General features: G+C 35.7%; 1 protein-coding gene across 1 annotated transcript in view; it reads right to left on the bottom strand.

Annotated features, from left to right (window-relative positions):
• The window catches only part of LOC101744290 (transient receptor potential cation channel subfamily A member 1), a 62,838-nt gene extending 60,163 nt beyond the window's left edge, over positions 1–2,675 (bottom strand). Inside the window, exon 1 of the mRNA XM_062670970.1 lies at positions 2,530–2,675. Within this exon, the coding sequence (XP_062526954.1) occupies positions 2,530–2,673 (144 nt within the window). The 5' untranslated portion in view covers positions 2,674–2,675. The remainder of the gene's footprint in view (positions 1–2,529) is intronic.
• Between the last annotated feature and the right edge of the window lie 12,637 nt (positions 2,676–15,312).

Below are 15,312 nucleotides of genomic sequence, written 5' to 3'. Positions count from 1 at the left end.
CTAATAGTTAAACTATATACACACTAAGTATGGCTATGTATGGCTGATTATCCATGCCGTTTATTTCTTCTGAGAATACATTTGTTTCATGTAGGGTAACAGAATGGTCAATCAATCTCTCATGTTCTTCTTCTTTTCATAGTGTCGTCCTTTTGTCTTTTCTCATGTTGGAAAGTGGCATCTGCAGAGGTGTCACTGGTAGCGGGGTCTTGAAATTGATTAACGTTCGGCAGACCGTGAGCTCATCTGCCCTTATTAGCTAATTCAAAAAGCGAGATGTTAAAAATTTCTAAGAATTTAATTTAAAAAAAAACTCTCTATAAGTTATCAGTGACTTTTGCAACTAAATATCATCATGAAATTTTATTTAAGCAACAAGTATTCGAATTAAAATACTTTTGGCCTTGTTATGATAATAAGCGTAAACTTAACTGATAATATTATTGTAATTAAAACTATTTGTGCGATTTAATCTCGTGTTTGTTATATTCGTTTTATTATTTCTGCCGTTTCGAATGCTCTACTATTTTTGTGATAGCAGACGACTATAATTAGTTTTCATTATGTCTACAACTCGCCGAAAGTAGATAAAACATGGTAATATACTAGTAGTGAGGACATGATGAGGACGCATATACTACAGTTTTTGGTAGGAAGAGCACTTACACAGAGTACTTACTCTTATGGAATGACTCAATTTCATGTCAATAACGGCTATGGCATTCGTTAAAGTAGAATCCATGGTTGATTTGCGCCAGAAATAGATAGCATGGAGACGTTAATTAAAAAGACATTATTTAAAAATCACTACATAGTACAAAACAAAGTCACTTTCTCTGTCCCTATATCCCTATGTATACTTAAATCTTTAAAACTATGCAATGGATTTTGATGCGTTTTTTTTTTATTAGATAGAGTGATTGAAGAGGAAGGTTTATATGTATAATAACATCCATTAAATAGTGGAGAAATCAATAATAAATTACAGTTTCCGAAGCGAAGCGAGGGCGGGTCGCTAGTACCGAATAAAATTGACAATTAATTTGTAAGGCTATGCAAATATTATAGTAACATTGAATTGTCGTGCGAAAATTTTTCAAAGGCTATATAACAACATTAGACTAGTTATGAAGTGATAAAATCTCTACACGATTCATCCTTTCCGCATTTTAGCAATATTTATAGTATGAAATTAAAATGGATAATAATAATTGTAACAAAAAAAACAAGGCCTTGAATTCTGACCACACAGCAGGTTCGTTTAATGAAATTATCACAATTTATTGCCAAATGCTTGTACGTGAGTACACGAGAGTGTAGTTTGATTGTGGGTCCTATGTAAATACTGCAGGTAAACTGTCGGCTGTTATATTATTACGTTTGTGTAATAAAAGCGATCTTCGGTTGCAGCTATTTGTGAGGTGTCCTCATAAAGTTCATCTACCTATTAATGTGGACATTACCTGACTAAGGGGCGGATTTTTAAACGACACTTACATATTTTATCAAGTTTAAAGCAACGTTATGTCAATCGAGAAATATTTTACGTAATACTGCGCATTCGTTTGAAATTGATAAACTTTTTCACTGAATTTATTCATCATATTCGAACTAATTTTAAACAGTTGTAAAAGTTCATTCATGCGTATTATATCAAAGTTAATATCGCCCGCTCACTTCAAGACTCAAGGTCGAAATTTGAACTGTATTGGAAATATGATATGAGTCCAATAAAGTTCCTAATTTGTAAATTAGGGAGGCAGTAACCTACATAGGAATACTGCTACTATAAGTAATATTGATTTAATCATCACTCACCAGACTGACATAATAATAATAATTCATTCGATTTTGTTGCGACGACTAACTTCTATTATTTGGGAATAAATTATCAAAGCCATATACTAGTTTTACACGAGGTAAGTTATCAGTCTACAAAATGTTTCCCGGTAAAAAAATCCTCACAACGCCCCAATTTGGTAGTATTCAATTTCAAGCCTAAACGTTCTTTCAATGCATTGTAAGATGCTGGACTAGAAAAACTAAATATCGTTTTTAAAGACTTACATAACGATTTGTCGTTCTTGAAAAACATTACTTCGTTTAAAATTGATTCCAGAAAATCACAACCGCCATTTAAGATCGTTTTCAATTCTGAACCTTATTTAGTTGTTAAGTATTTAACGCCATATTCATGAAGAAGTATTATGGAAGAATTCATGTAAAAGTACGTATGTCTTAGTACAGCCTTTCCCAAAGTGGGCAATAACGCCCCCTTGTGGGCGCTGCAGGCCTAAAGGGGGGCGGTAAGAGACCAGAAAAAAGGGGGCATTATGTAGAGGATTGGGAGGCGATTTGTAACTTCATCTAGGAGGACTCTTAAACACCGACTGAGCTTTCGCTATAGTGGGTTTTTAAGTAAGGGAAAAAATGGAGGCGCTAAAAAGTAATATATTCTCAGAGTGGGCAGTAGACAAATTAAGTTTGGGAGCCCCTGTTTTAGAACATTAATTATAAAGGTGTACTCACGATGAAGCCTCTCTTTCTTGAATTACTTTTGGCGACGATAATACTATCCTCGACATGGGCGATTGCTCCATCAACAATGATGGCCGGACCCAGCTCAGGCCTCTGAGGAACGGGCCGCGAAGCTCTTAACTTTCGAAACCACATGATTGTCTCCACATTGGGATCTGTAAAGGAGAAATCATCAATAAAATGCATGATATCATACGTTAGTGGAGCATTTATAGTTTTACTAACCATACTCGCCCGCTTCGCTGGGCATTTAATATTAACATTATTATTTATTGTCATTGTAATTAGAGAGTCCAACACTCATATAAATATTAGCCTATCCATTAAGTACATGTATTTTATACATGGATACCAAGTTTCAAGTTACTCGGATGCATGGTTCAGTAGTTATAACGGAACATCCATAAAAACCACTGTAGATTTATAAATATATTAGTATAGATATGTACTTCTTTTTCCTTCCTATACTGTTGGCCTTGAGAGGCGATATCAGCGTTACCCTAGCGTGTAGGTGAGGTCTCGGGGCTCAAACCAGAGTGTTGCTAACACTGGCCCTAGCAAGAGCAGTGCTTCGCAGAATCTACCACCAGATCGGAATCACGATCCACTGAGAAGATCCGGCGAGAAAATCAGTGGGCTGTATCTGTGGATTAATTTACTCGCCGGGCCCTTCGTCGCAAGCGACGGGTTCGGCGAGGGCGTTGACCGGTGCTTGAGGTACCTAAAAGCACCGTTAATGGGTCGGGAGTTTAATATGTACATAATATATATCTGTAAGGTACGGTAATCTCACAGCTCATTTAGCTTAAGCCATACTAAAATTTGAATTTGGCCATAACAATGCACGAAGTTCAAATCTCTTTTCAACATTTTTCTAAGATTTTTACTCCCCTGACATTACATTACCAAAAAACATTACCGTTCAAAAATATCGGGTTGGTATAATTTTAACAAATATATGTAAATAGTCTCCATTTATATTAAGGTGAAATATGCCAGTCTTTATAACATTGTCCATAACAATAACTGTTCTATTTTTCATGAACTAAAAATAATTAAGCGGCTCTGCTGTACGGTGTAGTCTCGTATTCTGACATCTATTGACATGTGTCACAGGGTGGGGACAGAGGTACAGAGCGGAAGTTGCGCGGCAGATCTCCCGTCAGATGGACAGACTAGGTCAAGACTCCAACGGAATACCCATACCATAAGCAATACAGTAAGAAATATCAGAAGAGAGTAATGGCGGCACGTTATAAAACTTGGCTTTGAAACCTTGACAGCCACGACAGCTCTGCCAAGAGCGATAAAAGAAAGAAGATGTTATAAGCTCTCAAAAAAGATGTAATACATGTTCAGTATCCATCATGACCTTAACATATCTACCCCGTAATACTTTATTCTATTTCAATTAAAAAAACAGGTTGTATAAAGGTAAATAAGAGCAAGTGCTAATTATTAACTTTGAGGGAAATGAATAATACAGTATTGTTATGATTAACATCTTTTATCAGTCTTCTTATAACGAGCTTATTAGCTTTGTGTATTATACTCGTACAACACAAGGACAGATGCCTGAATCTCGCTTACGACATTTTCAAGATAAATTTGCATTGAGTACAAGTTCCGAACAACAACACACGGACCGGTCGGTCTACCGAGCAAATATCACCCGCTCGGTGGAAGATCTTTCCTTTCGTCTTTATACCTACAGCTTCCTAAAACTTATTATGAACTAGTGACCCGCCCTCGCTTCGCTTCGGAAACATTAAATTTTATTATTGATAGGCGAGTCCCGTCATGTTGCGCGCGGTGCCACAATAAATACGGGTGACGCCGCGGGGCGAAGCCAGTTTAAAAAAACCTAAGTTAGTCCTTATATCATCAGCTACCTATTAGTGAAAGTCTCATCAAAATCGGTTCAGCCGTTCCAGAGACTAGCCGGAACAAACAGATAGACAGACAGACAAAAATTGTAAAAAATATTATTTTTCTGTATGTACCGTATATATATTCATATGCATGTAGTAAAAAGCAGTTATTTCAATATTACAAACAGACACTCTAATTTTATTTATATGTATAGTTATAGTCTTATCTATATATAATTATCTTATAGTCTTATATATAATTTATATTTTTCTAAGTCGGCATTGTAATTGCGAATATCATTGTCAGCTGGTTTCAATTTCATTACATAATGTGCTAATGAAAAAAGAAACATTTGTAAAATTTAATGTTACGAAAGTGATTCTTTAATGTTCTATTTTAATACACCCTGTATTTAATTTTTAGTACATAACGATGCTCGATACACCAATAACGATGACTTGCCTTGTTACCCTGAAACAAATATAACGCTCCAATTTTTAGCGATTACGAAAATTTCTCGTCCAGTAATTTAACTATTCCAATCAATTTGTACATGTTGTAATTTGATGTTTTTGTGTTTTTTATCATTGGAACATCGTTCATCGTACTAATGGAGCCGCGCCTTCACGATGCTTGAGGACTTGACAGGTTGCAGTTACGTCAGACCCACCGTTGACATTCCCATTCGATATGCAAATGGTATTAAGCAATTTGAGACTGCATACAGCGCAACATTACTTCGATATTTTAGTGGTTTTCCTGAAGGTTTTATTGTTCAATGGGTGCGCCATTTTGACGTTTACTTCACGAAATAAAGTTTCCTAGCTTTTTAGCAATTTCTTATTTCGTTTCCTCAGCGTACGTTCGCCGGCTATCGATCTTTTAAAATGATTAAATTAATTTTGATATGAAAGCGCAACTTGTGTACGATCTAATGTCAATACTAGTGGTGATTTCGAGACATGAGGTACTAGGTCCATGAATCATCCAGGTCTATGAATGAAATTATATGATCTTGGGTTAATAATATTCATTCAGGTAAAATGGCTGTACACCCTTATAATGCAGGTTGCAGTAAAAATCTCATGCAAAAAAAAAAATTAACTCCCCTCCAGGGTGTTTTCCGACCGCTATGACATGTCCTTCTTCAAACGAGGCTTGCGGAGAGTACTTAATGGTAGGTAGTGGCTTGGCTCTGCCCCTGGAATTGCTGAGGTCCATGAGCGACGGTGACCACTTACCATCAGGTGGGCCGTATACTCTTCTGCCTACAAAGGCAATAAAAAAAGTCACTGTACTCTCTTTTATACTGTACTCTATTTTATAATACATCGTAATTTTCAAGTGTAGGATGTTAGCGTATCTAAACGAACGACTATAAGATATAATGATTTTTACATTTTAGTGACTACTTAATTATTCTCAGCCAAAGTAATGTATTAAAAATTTTTTTTTTTTTTTTTTTAACATCGATTTAGCATTCCGTCCGCACCGCCTTTCCTTCCGGAATATAGATTATTCAAAATCTGATTCTCATTTTTTCGACTAACAAACTATAGATCGAAAATGTAACAATAGATTTCGGTCACGTTTCGAAGTAATTATTATTCTAGAATTCAATTAATTGAAAAGCCTTGAAATTATCAAATTGCAAGTTTTTTATCGAAAATTTCTAGTTCGGAACTGGCTAAACATTAACTTTGTGTAAAGATATCTGTTATGTTATTTTAAAAGTATATTTTCCTTATTCACTTTGTTAGATCTTCCTTTAAACTATTCGAATTATTGAGCAGCTCCTTCATAGAAACAATAAATCAGTTGCGTCAAATTGTCACTAGATGACACCGATTTTGTTCCTTTCGACTCACAGTTAATATCGACGCTATAGAGTTAATAGAAAAACTTACACCAGGCACAATAATTATTTATCTTTCCAGCCCACAAAAGTCTTGGAAGAGGCTTATGTCACTGCTGGGCACCAAGTGCGCCACAACGACCTGTCCTGCGCTGCCTACAGCCAATGCATTCACGTGACCTTCAATAAGTCGACGGTCTACCTTGTGGGAAGCCTGAAAATGCTACGTCTTCCGGTAAGGAGTCATCACTAGAGCAATATTCGGCCTTAGTGGCCATTCGTTCTACGAGCGATATGCCCTGCTCAGTGCCACTTCAACCTCGCAATCCTTTGACCTAGGTCGGTCATCAGGGTTCTTCTGAGATTTTCCTTATTCCTGATTTGATCTCGCAGGAAAAACCCTAGCTTTCCTCTTTGTGTGATCTGGCCTTCAGATAAGGCCCCTGGTGACGTCCCACTGATTTTTTGTATACCACCAGTCATAGTATTTTGTCTTGAGACATTGCGGTATTTATATTATTAAGGTTCTACACAGCTTTCCGAATATTGCGACTAGGTACACACATATGTACAAAAAGTATCCACTGTATGAAAAAAATAATCTTAAGCAAATATCTGTCAATTACCAAGTTTTAATTTATTATGTAAATTTATAAAATATTTTCATAACAATACGTTAGAATAACAATGAACGCATTTTTTTCGTGGTTTTATGATGTTGACTAAAATATAATTAGTTCCCAGTATTAACTACTTATATCCTCACGCAACACAAGCACCGGAGAGTAGGGTCAATTGAAAATATTCAGATTTCTATGTTCGAAAACCACTATTGTTATTTAGATTTTTATTTTTACGTAACAGGATGGTTATCGTGAATTTATCTATACTAATATTATAAAGAGGAAAGATTTGTTTGTTTGTTTGTTTCGAATAGGCTCCGAAACTACTGGACCGTTTTGAAAAATTCTTTTTCCATTAGAAGCCGACGTTGTCCCTGATGAACATAGGCTACTTTTTTTATTTTTTTTTATTTTGGTTCATGTGTGTTTTAATGTTTCCGAAGCGAAGCGAGGGCGGGTCGCTAGTCAAACAATAATTCGGAAAACGTTACTTATAGAAATTTAATATGATTTTTCAGACTTCAACGTTCATGATAACATTCGCTTTCATGTATCTATCTGTGTTGTTGAAAGTCTAATCGAGTAGTTTCTCGAATTCCGATTTGATTCTCGATTTTGACTATGTCAATTGCACATAGTTACAACGCAGACTTTTTGTTGAATGTACATGCAATATATTTTAGAATTTGAAATTAAATAAAAGATTACTCACAAATAAAAAAAAAATATGCATCGAAATTTATATGTCTAATATTTTAGGCTTTTTTTTTATTGCTTAGATGTGTGGACGAGCTCACAGCCCACCTGGTGTTAAGTGGTTACTGGAGCCCATAGACATCTACAACGTAAATGCACCACACACCTTGAAATGAAATCAAATAATATAATCATTACAATTAAATCAAATAATATAATCATTCATCTATATTACCGAATAGAAGAAATCGTCTAAATCAAAACAAACGATAATTTCAAGGAAATCTCCGATGTGTACAAGTTCCGGCTAACAAATTAATTGCTTCAATATTCTTATTTTATAGGAAATTTAAAATTTAATTATTCCTTGCTCGGTTGACCTACGGTTCCTCTTTTTTTTTTATTGCCTTTGTAGGCAAACAAGCATACGGCCCACCCGATAATAAGTGGTTACCGGCGCTCGTGGACGTCATCAAAGCCAGGGGCAGAGCCAAACCGCTGTCGAAAGTTCGGCTCAGATGTTGCTATGCATAGTACATCCTTGAAATCATCGTTAGCACGAGTCGGGATCTTTCCGAACCAATAATTACGATTCAGTGTATGCTAACGCTGAAATCAATATAAATAAATCACTATAGCACCACTTTCACTCTCTTGTTGGTCCGAATATATCGACGCTTGAAAGGCAAACGTGACTAAGCGACAATGCGTGAACTTTACAGTAGACTAATTTAAAGTTGAAATACCTGAAAAAAGATTCTATTTTAACGAATCTAGCTGTAGTAGAATCTAGCTAGTAGCTGTAGGATTGAAAGGATTTTAATAGACCTAGAAATATATATTTTTTCCCCATCGAATGTGGGTATTGCCTATCATTTATGTACAAAGCAGTTATTGTCGCTTAGTCATGTTTGCCTTTCAAGCGTCGATATCATATCATTGTAAAGCGGTTTCAGATTGCGAGTAGTATAGACGTGAACATCGTATATAAATAATCTAAAGCTAACTTTTTAGCGCGACGCGACCCGAATGCTCTCTCGCAAATGGAGCCATAACATATAGCCAAATCATTCAATCATGCAGTAGGCGACAAGCGTCAAAAGGGTTTCTTTTGTTAATTGAATTTCGATCGAACGTGCATTGTGACGAACGCTTTCAGGTTCGGTTGCTTCGGTCTAGCTGTCTACAGCTTTATAATTGACACGATCATTGTATTTACTAGAGTTAGGATGTATTGTTAGATCGCACGATTATATACCACGATCCTGCTAATTTGTGCCGAGAAACAGGTATGAAAGATCGTTGTACATGCGATACTGCGCATCTCCCAATGTGGCTGGTGGCATAAAACTTGTCATATCTATGGGCTCCGGTAGCCACTTAAATTCTGATGAGCCATGAGATTGTCTAGCCATCTATTAAATAAACATACACTAAGGTATTCCTAGTATATGGCGTATTCTTAGTCGATTTCGTAGTAATTCACAATTCTGAGCGTTCGTTTCTATGTGTAACTGATCGCGTCTTTGTTGTCGTCAAATAATTGGAGAAATTTATTGACAGTTAAGCCACGTGATCGTGGAACGCCTCAGGGAGAGGTAACGCCGCATGAGTCTTGTTTTTCGTGCGTGCAGCCGGCTCCATCGAATTATAAGACGTTGTCACGTCAATAATCTATACTAACATTATAAAGCTGAAGAGTTTGTTTGTTTGAATGCGCTAATCTTAGGAACTATTGGTCCGATTTAAAAAATCTTTCAGCGTCAGATAGTCCATTTATTGAGAAAGGCTATATATGGGCTATATAACACCACGCTAAGACCAATACAAACGGAGCACCAATAAATAATGTTTCAAAATCGGGGTTTTTTTTTTTTTGAGAGCTTCCGCTGCGTGCGCTGCCGAAACGGTCAAAGTTTCGCTAAAATAATGTATGACAAAAAATTCCCCTTTAAAAGTTCTCAAAAAAAGTCCACGACAGCATATGTCTATATTTTAAAGTTGGCTCACTATGACGTTTTTTTATAACCATTATAACCACTTTACAACAAACGCGCCATGAGCTTGTTTATAATTTTATTTATTACCCTTGTAGGCATACGAGCATACGGGCCACCTGATGGTGAGTGATGGCTGTCGTCCATGGATGTCAGCAATACCACGGTCAGAGCCAACCTGCCGCCTATTACAAGCGGCGCAATAAAATAATTTAAAACGTAGTGTAACTTAATCTTAATTCGACTGACATGTACCTTTAAAAAAACTAGAGGTCCCACAGTAGTCGCAATTCGACTATAATTAATTGGAATTGTAAGTTTGTCCCCTATTGTGATTGTATTTTATACTTCTATAATCACAAATTTCGCCAAGACTACATTATAAAAAATATTAACAAAGACAAACAATATTTAATCTATTCTCAATTTGACAACAGATGTCAAGAACAAAAGTTTGACAATAAATAGTATGCATGCGTGTGTGTGTCAAATACATGGTATGTATGTAGTGTGTGTAATATTTTCTTTATTGATTTAAGGTATCTTTTATGCATTATTTTAAAAAAATATTAGCATTGTGATATTAGCATTGTGTAGATACGAAGAGCCACTGCCAGTGGCCGTCACACCGATAATCGATTTAATTGTATTTAAACTAGCTAAAGTCAATTATGAATTTGCAAATTACTATTATTTTCCATTTCGGTTTAGAGAGCAGTCGGTTCCTATCTTGTCAATAGTTTTACGAGCATACTTACAAATATATTACTCATACATACATACATTATTACTGGTGGTAGGACGTCTTGTGAGTAGGGTTTGACGGGTAGGTACCGCCACCCTGCCTATTTCTGCCGTGAAGCAGCAATGCGTTTCGGTTTGAAGGGCCGAGCAGCCATTGTACTGTTAAAAGTGGAGACCCTTACAACTCATGTCTCAAGGTAGGTGGCGACATTTACGTTGTAGATGTCTATGGGCTCCAGTAACCACTTAACATCAGGTGGACCGTGAGCTCGTCCACTCGCCTAAGCAATAAAGTAAAAAAAATACTCACTGGTGGTAGGGCGTCTTATGAGCCCGCACAGGTGGGTGACTACCCTGCCACGGAATGGTGGTTTGCGGGATAAGTATTTAAGTTTTTAACAGTTTGAAGAGTAGGGTAGCCGTTGCACTATAGAACTCAGTGCTTAGAACTCGTGACTCAAGGTAATTAATTACTGTACGTTGTTGAAGTCCGTGGACTTCGGTAACCTTTCAATGCCAAGTGTACTGTCATATGGGCCGTAAGAAATTGTCCTACTATGAAAATTTAAAAAATGATATACTTAATATCATCACAGCATCACATTTGAGCTGCAATTGTAAATTTAAATCATCCAGATACCCACACAAAGATACTTGAAAATTTTCTCAAATAATCGGGCCAAAGCTTTGGGGGTTTGGTGACAAACTAGGTAAAATTCTATTTAGGTATTAATGTTTTGCCAACTATCGAAATAAACTCACTGACACCTCAAGATATATCATCAGTGGCTTTACAAGCAAACGGGAAAACGATCCTTATGTAACGATTTTGTTTTGAAGAAACAATAAATATCTATTCCAATATATATATTTTTTATGGTCCTAAATCTCGTCAATAAATACAAACAACAATAAAAAGAAAATCGGCTATCAAAGAAGACTGTTTCGTATTTACGTGAAAAGGAATATAAATAAAGAAGATAAATTAATTAAAAAAAAAAAACATATAATTATACATGAATAGATACAGAAACTTAACTAAAGTTATATCATACAAGTATACTAAACGGTAAACATCTTACATAAAAAATATAAAAACAAGTAAATAACATTTCATATTCATATAAATTTTTGAATTCCCGGAACAGAAAGGGCACGCCGTGTTTGTTACCTAGCAAAATAAATTTGATGAAAAATAAAATTAATGAAAATAATGGCTAAGTAATTCTCTTCAACGGATAGTCTAATTTTTTTGACAAGTTAATTACACGAAAATACGGTTTTAATAAACACAGCCTATAACGACCTATACTATGTATATGAATTGTTACTATGGAAAAATACATTTTTCCATTACATTTTGTTTGCAATTAAACAATACATTAAGTCTACTAGAAATATTAAGTGCTTGTTAAAAAAAAAATCTGCGGCCCAATGCGAATTAAATTAGAATAGATATTAAATCGATTAACGTTCATCTTGGTTCGTACTGTGATGACGCCGTATGTTCCATAGGAAATGGATTGTTGATGTAATCCCGTCATCTTTCTACTGTCGTGGCCACTGGAGCAGATTATGAACTCGCTTATCCACATTACATATCGACGTATGTTTTGGCACATATGTCTGCCCACGGCTATGGTATGAGTTTCTATACGGCGAGTCTTGAACGACATGACATATCCTTGTGTTCTTTTCGAAAGAGACTTAAAAAGATTCCTTAGCAATAGGCAACTCCGCTGTTGACTTCTACAGCCATAACTGACAATTCTCCATTTGTATGCTTGTTTTCAAGGGCAATAGTGAAAATAAGAAAACAGAAGATTGAGTTACTTAGATTCTAAAGACGCACTCTTGGGTTAACATCGAAGATCTTCGAGCTGTTGGACAATATTACGACAGCTGGTTCCGGGGTCCCTTTTAGTAGAACTATAGAAGATTAGGGTTTCCACACTTCTATCATAACTACTGGATCGCCTCTGAGTTCAATTTTACACAATTACTTTCAGCTTTTTTTGTGTTAAAGAAGTTTCTTCATTTCACTTACCGGGGTTTGTATAGAACATTGATATAAACGTATTTTCATAACACATTGCAAAGAGAAGAAAAAAAAAATTATTGGTTCCGTTTATGAGGCTTAGAATATATTTTACATTCTAAATTGAAATTATTCATGACAATCATATAACAAGAAAAACAGGTTTGATATTTTAAACACATAAAAATACTGGTTTTTAAATAATTTATTTAGTTTGTCTTGCTTTTAGATTTATTACTATATTTAAAACATAATGACTATTATAAGTTTATTTTCACTATATTAATGTGACACATTCGGATAGTTTGCGCTACTCAGATACTTGAAATTTGTTATTTTTTGTTGTACATTTTTCTAGCTTTTATATGTAGACTTTTCTAGTTTACTCGATTAAAACAGAAAATTGGTGGAAGAAAACCCATATTTGAAATAATCCCTTATTAATATAATTCTATTTATCTTAAAATGTAATCATTTGAGTCGGAAATTTTCATTTATGATATTATCAGCTCAGGTTTTGCTTTGGTTACTTTAAACTGCAAAGATGAAATCTGGTAGATAATGGAATAGTCACAGAGTCAAGATCACAGAGTATTTTAATGAACAGAGAAATAGATGAAATAATCAAAAAGATTTCAGAACTGATAACCTAATCCAGGATAATTATTAATCGAGCTGACATAGTTATTGTTAACAAAGTGGTTTTTTCGCCTTTCGCTCCAATATTTATATTTCGTTGATGATTAATAAAATTATTAAATAGAATTCCTATGATTTATTTGACGGATATCAGGAAAAACAAAATAATATCTGCGTCGCCATGTTTAAATTATGTTTTTATAATCGAGAATTTTCTTTTGGTTTACACTACAAAAATACGTAACGTAGGTTATGTTTGTTAATAAGAAAGATCATTGTAGCTGGAAGTGGAACACGAAATGCATAATAACAAGAAATCTGAAGCGTGTGTTATGAACACAATGTTCTCGAAATATATTTAATAATTTCGTGTAAGGAAAACAGATCTTGAAACTAGCAGCATAAGATTGGATATCCATAGTTTTCATTGGGCCTCTCAACATATCACGCTTACAAAAATGTAGGAGCCAATTTTAAGGAAAAGATTTCAATTTACAATCTAATGTGTGATCTAAAAAATGTTTTACAGAGTTTGGGACACCAAATACCACGAATACGTATAAAGTTTTTTTTTCCTGAAAATACCAAACCTATATTGTACGATAGATATTTCAGTGATCTCTTTATTCTATTAAATGGAAGGAAGAAAGACAAAAACATTTTAACGCCGCCCAGTTAAAAGAAAAATAAGAAAAACGATTCTCAAACTAAAAACATCCAGCATGCCATCGCTGATCTACGTCTAACGTGTGACAATTGCATGATTTTTAGAACGAAACTTAAAACTTAATGTATTCTCGAACCTGTAAATAACCGAAAAAAAGACAATACGTATCAGAGATGTCACAATATTAATTGCTGTAAAAATGGGTAGGAATGCATAAGATGACAACGTGCAGGAGTTTGCATGGGTGTCAGCAAACTGCAAGGCAGTCAATTTAGCAGGCGGGATTCGAGAAGAATGCAATTGATGAGAGAACACTGCTACTACCAGAGGTGGTCAGAGTCGCACATTCGTACCCTGGATTAATAGTTGGATAGACGTATTTTCGCTGGCTAGGGCGGCTGAGCGAGCGAGGAATTTCTTCCTTTACATACACCCACCACATCCTCAAAGCGTACAGGTGAGACGACGGATGGAACTCTGGAAAAAAAGAGAGCGGGACTGCTGGAGTCAGACCTCGCAGAGAAGAACGTGACAAAAAAAAAGCAGCGTAGCTTCCTCCCGCAATTGCTTTCCAAGAAGTGCACCCACTAAACCTCAATTAACCAATACCAGTGGAACTGGAGAGTCATCCCAGAATCCGTGTCGCCGATCCACCAGCCCAGTGTCTCGGTAGCCGCAAGCTTGACTTAAGTGTAAAAGTAACTAGTTTTCCTAATGGCTTAATTTCCTTATATTCATTTCACATTACCGATACCAGAAATAATTCCCAGTTCCCAAAGTTCACACGAGTTGGTGCAATAATCTAACCTATTTGAAGGAAGAGAAGCTGCTATGGATTTCTGTTTGATTAGTGGCAAAGGACTTACGTAGAATAATAATTAATCGAGGTACTTACTAAAAAACACGTTTTTCAATTTTGTTCTGTAAATATTATATCTGTCTTGTTTACATTGCTAAGAAGCATTTTGTTCCTATTTGCCTTTTGAATTTTTGCGGCTACTGATTTTTTTTGACGTCCTTGCGATCTATAGCTCACAGCCCACCTGGTTTTAAGTGTTTATTGGAGCCCATAGATATCTGCGACGTAAATGCGCCACCCATCTTGAGATATAAGTTCTAAGGTCTCAAGTATAGTTACAACGGCTTCCCCACCCTTCAAATATATCCAAAATGTACGTACCTATCCGATATTCTTACATTTAAGTTACAACATGTCATATATACGCAGCGCATGATGAAACATGCTGTACGAGAATTATTTGCGACATTAAAACGCTATTCCGTGTCTTGATAGGATTTCAAAGTCAGGAGTATTAAGGGGAGATATTGGTCGTATTGCACAGCTTTGTATCATTATGCGGTGTCATTATGACTCGTAACACACAAACGGCTAGCTCATTCATGACACTTGACGCAGTTATTGTGAACAGGTAAGAGGCTAACTTCTTTGCTAGGGTTACTGAACGGTCGGTTAGTTCTTTTGTCGTCTATGTTATGTACATATGAGAACGGTCAATTCGTTCCTTGTCTCGAATATATTAAGTGTATAATCTATGGTTCCTTGTCATCTGGTTCGTGTCAGTCTTTTAGGAAGTCAAAAAAAGTACTGCCTGCCGCTAGTCACGTAACGCCTCGTTCCATTT

Source organism: Bombyx mori, chromosome 1 (genome assembly GCF_030269925.1).
Source record: "Bombyx mori chromosome 1, ASM3026992v2".
Lineage (NCBI taxonomy): Eukaryota > Metazoa > Arthropoda > Insecta > Lepidoptera > Bombycidae > Bombyx > Bombyx mori.
The sequence above is the reverse complement of the archived record's forward strand: the minus strand, read 5'-3'. Positions and strand labels throughout refer to the sequence as shown.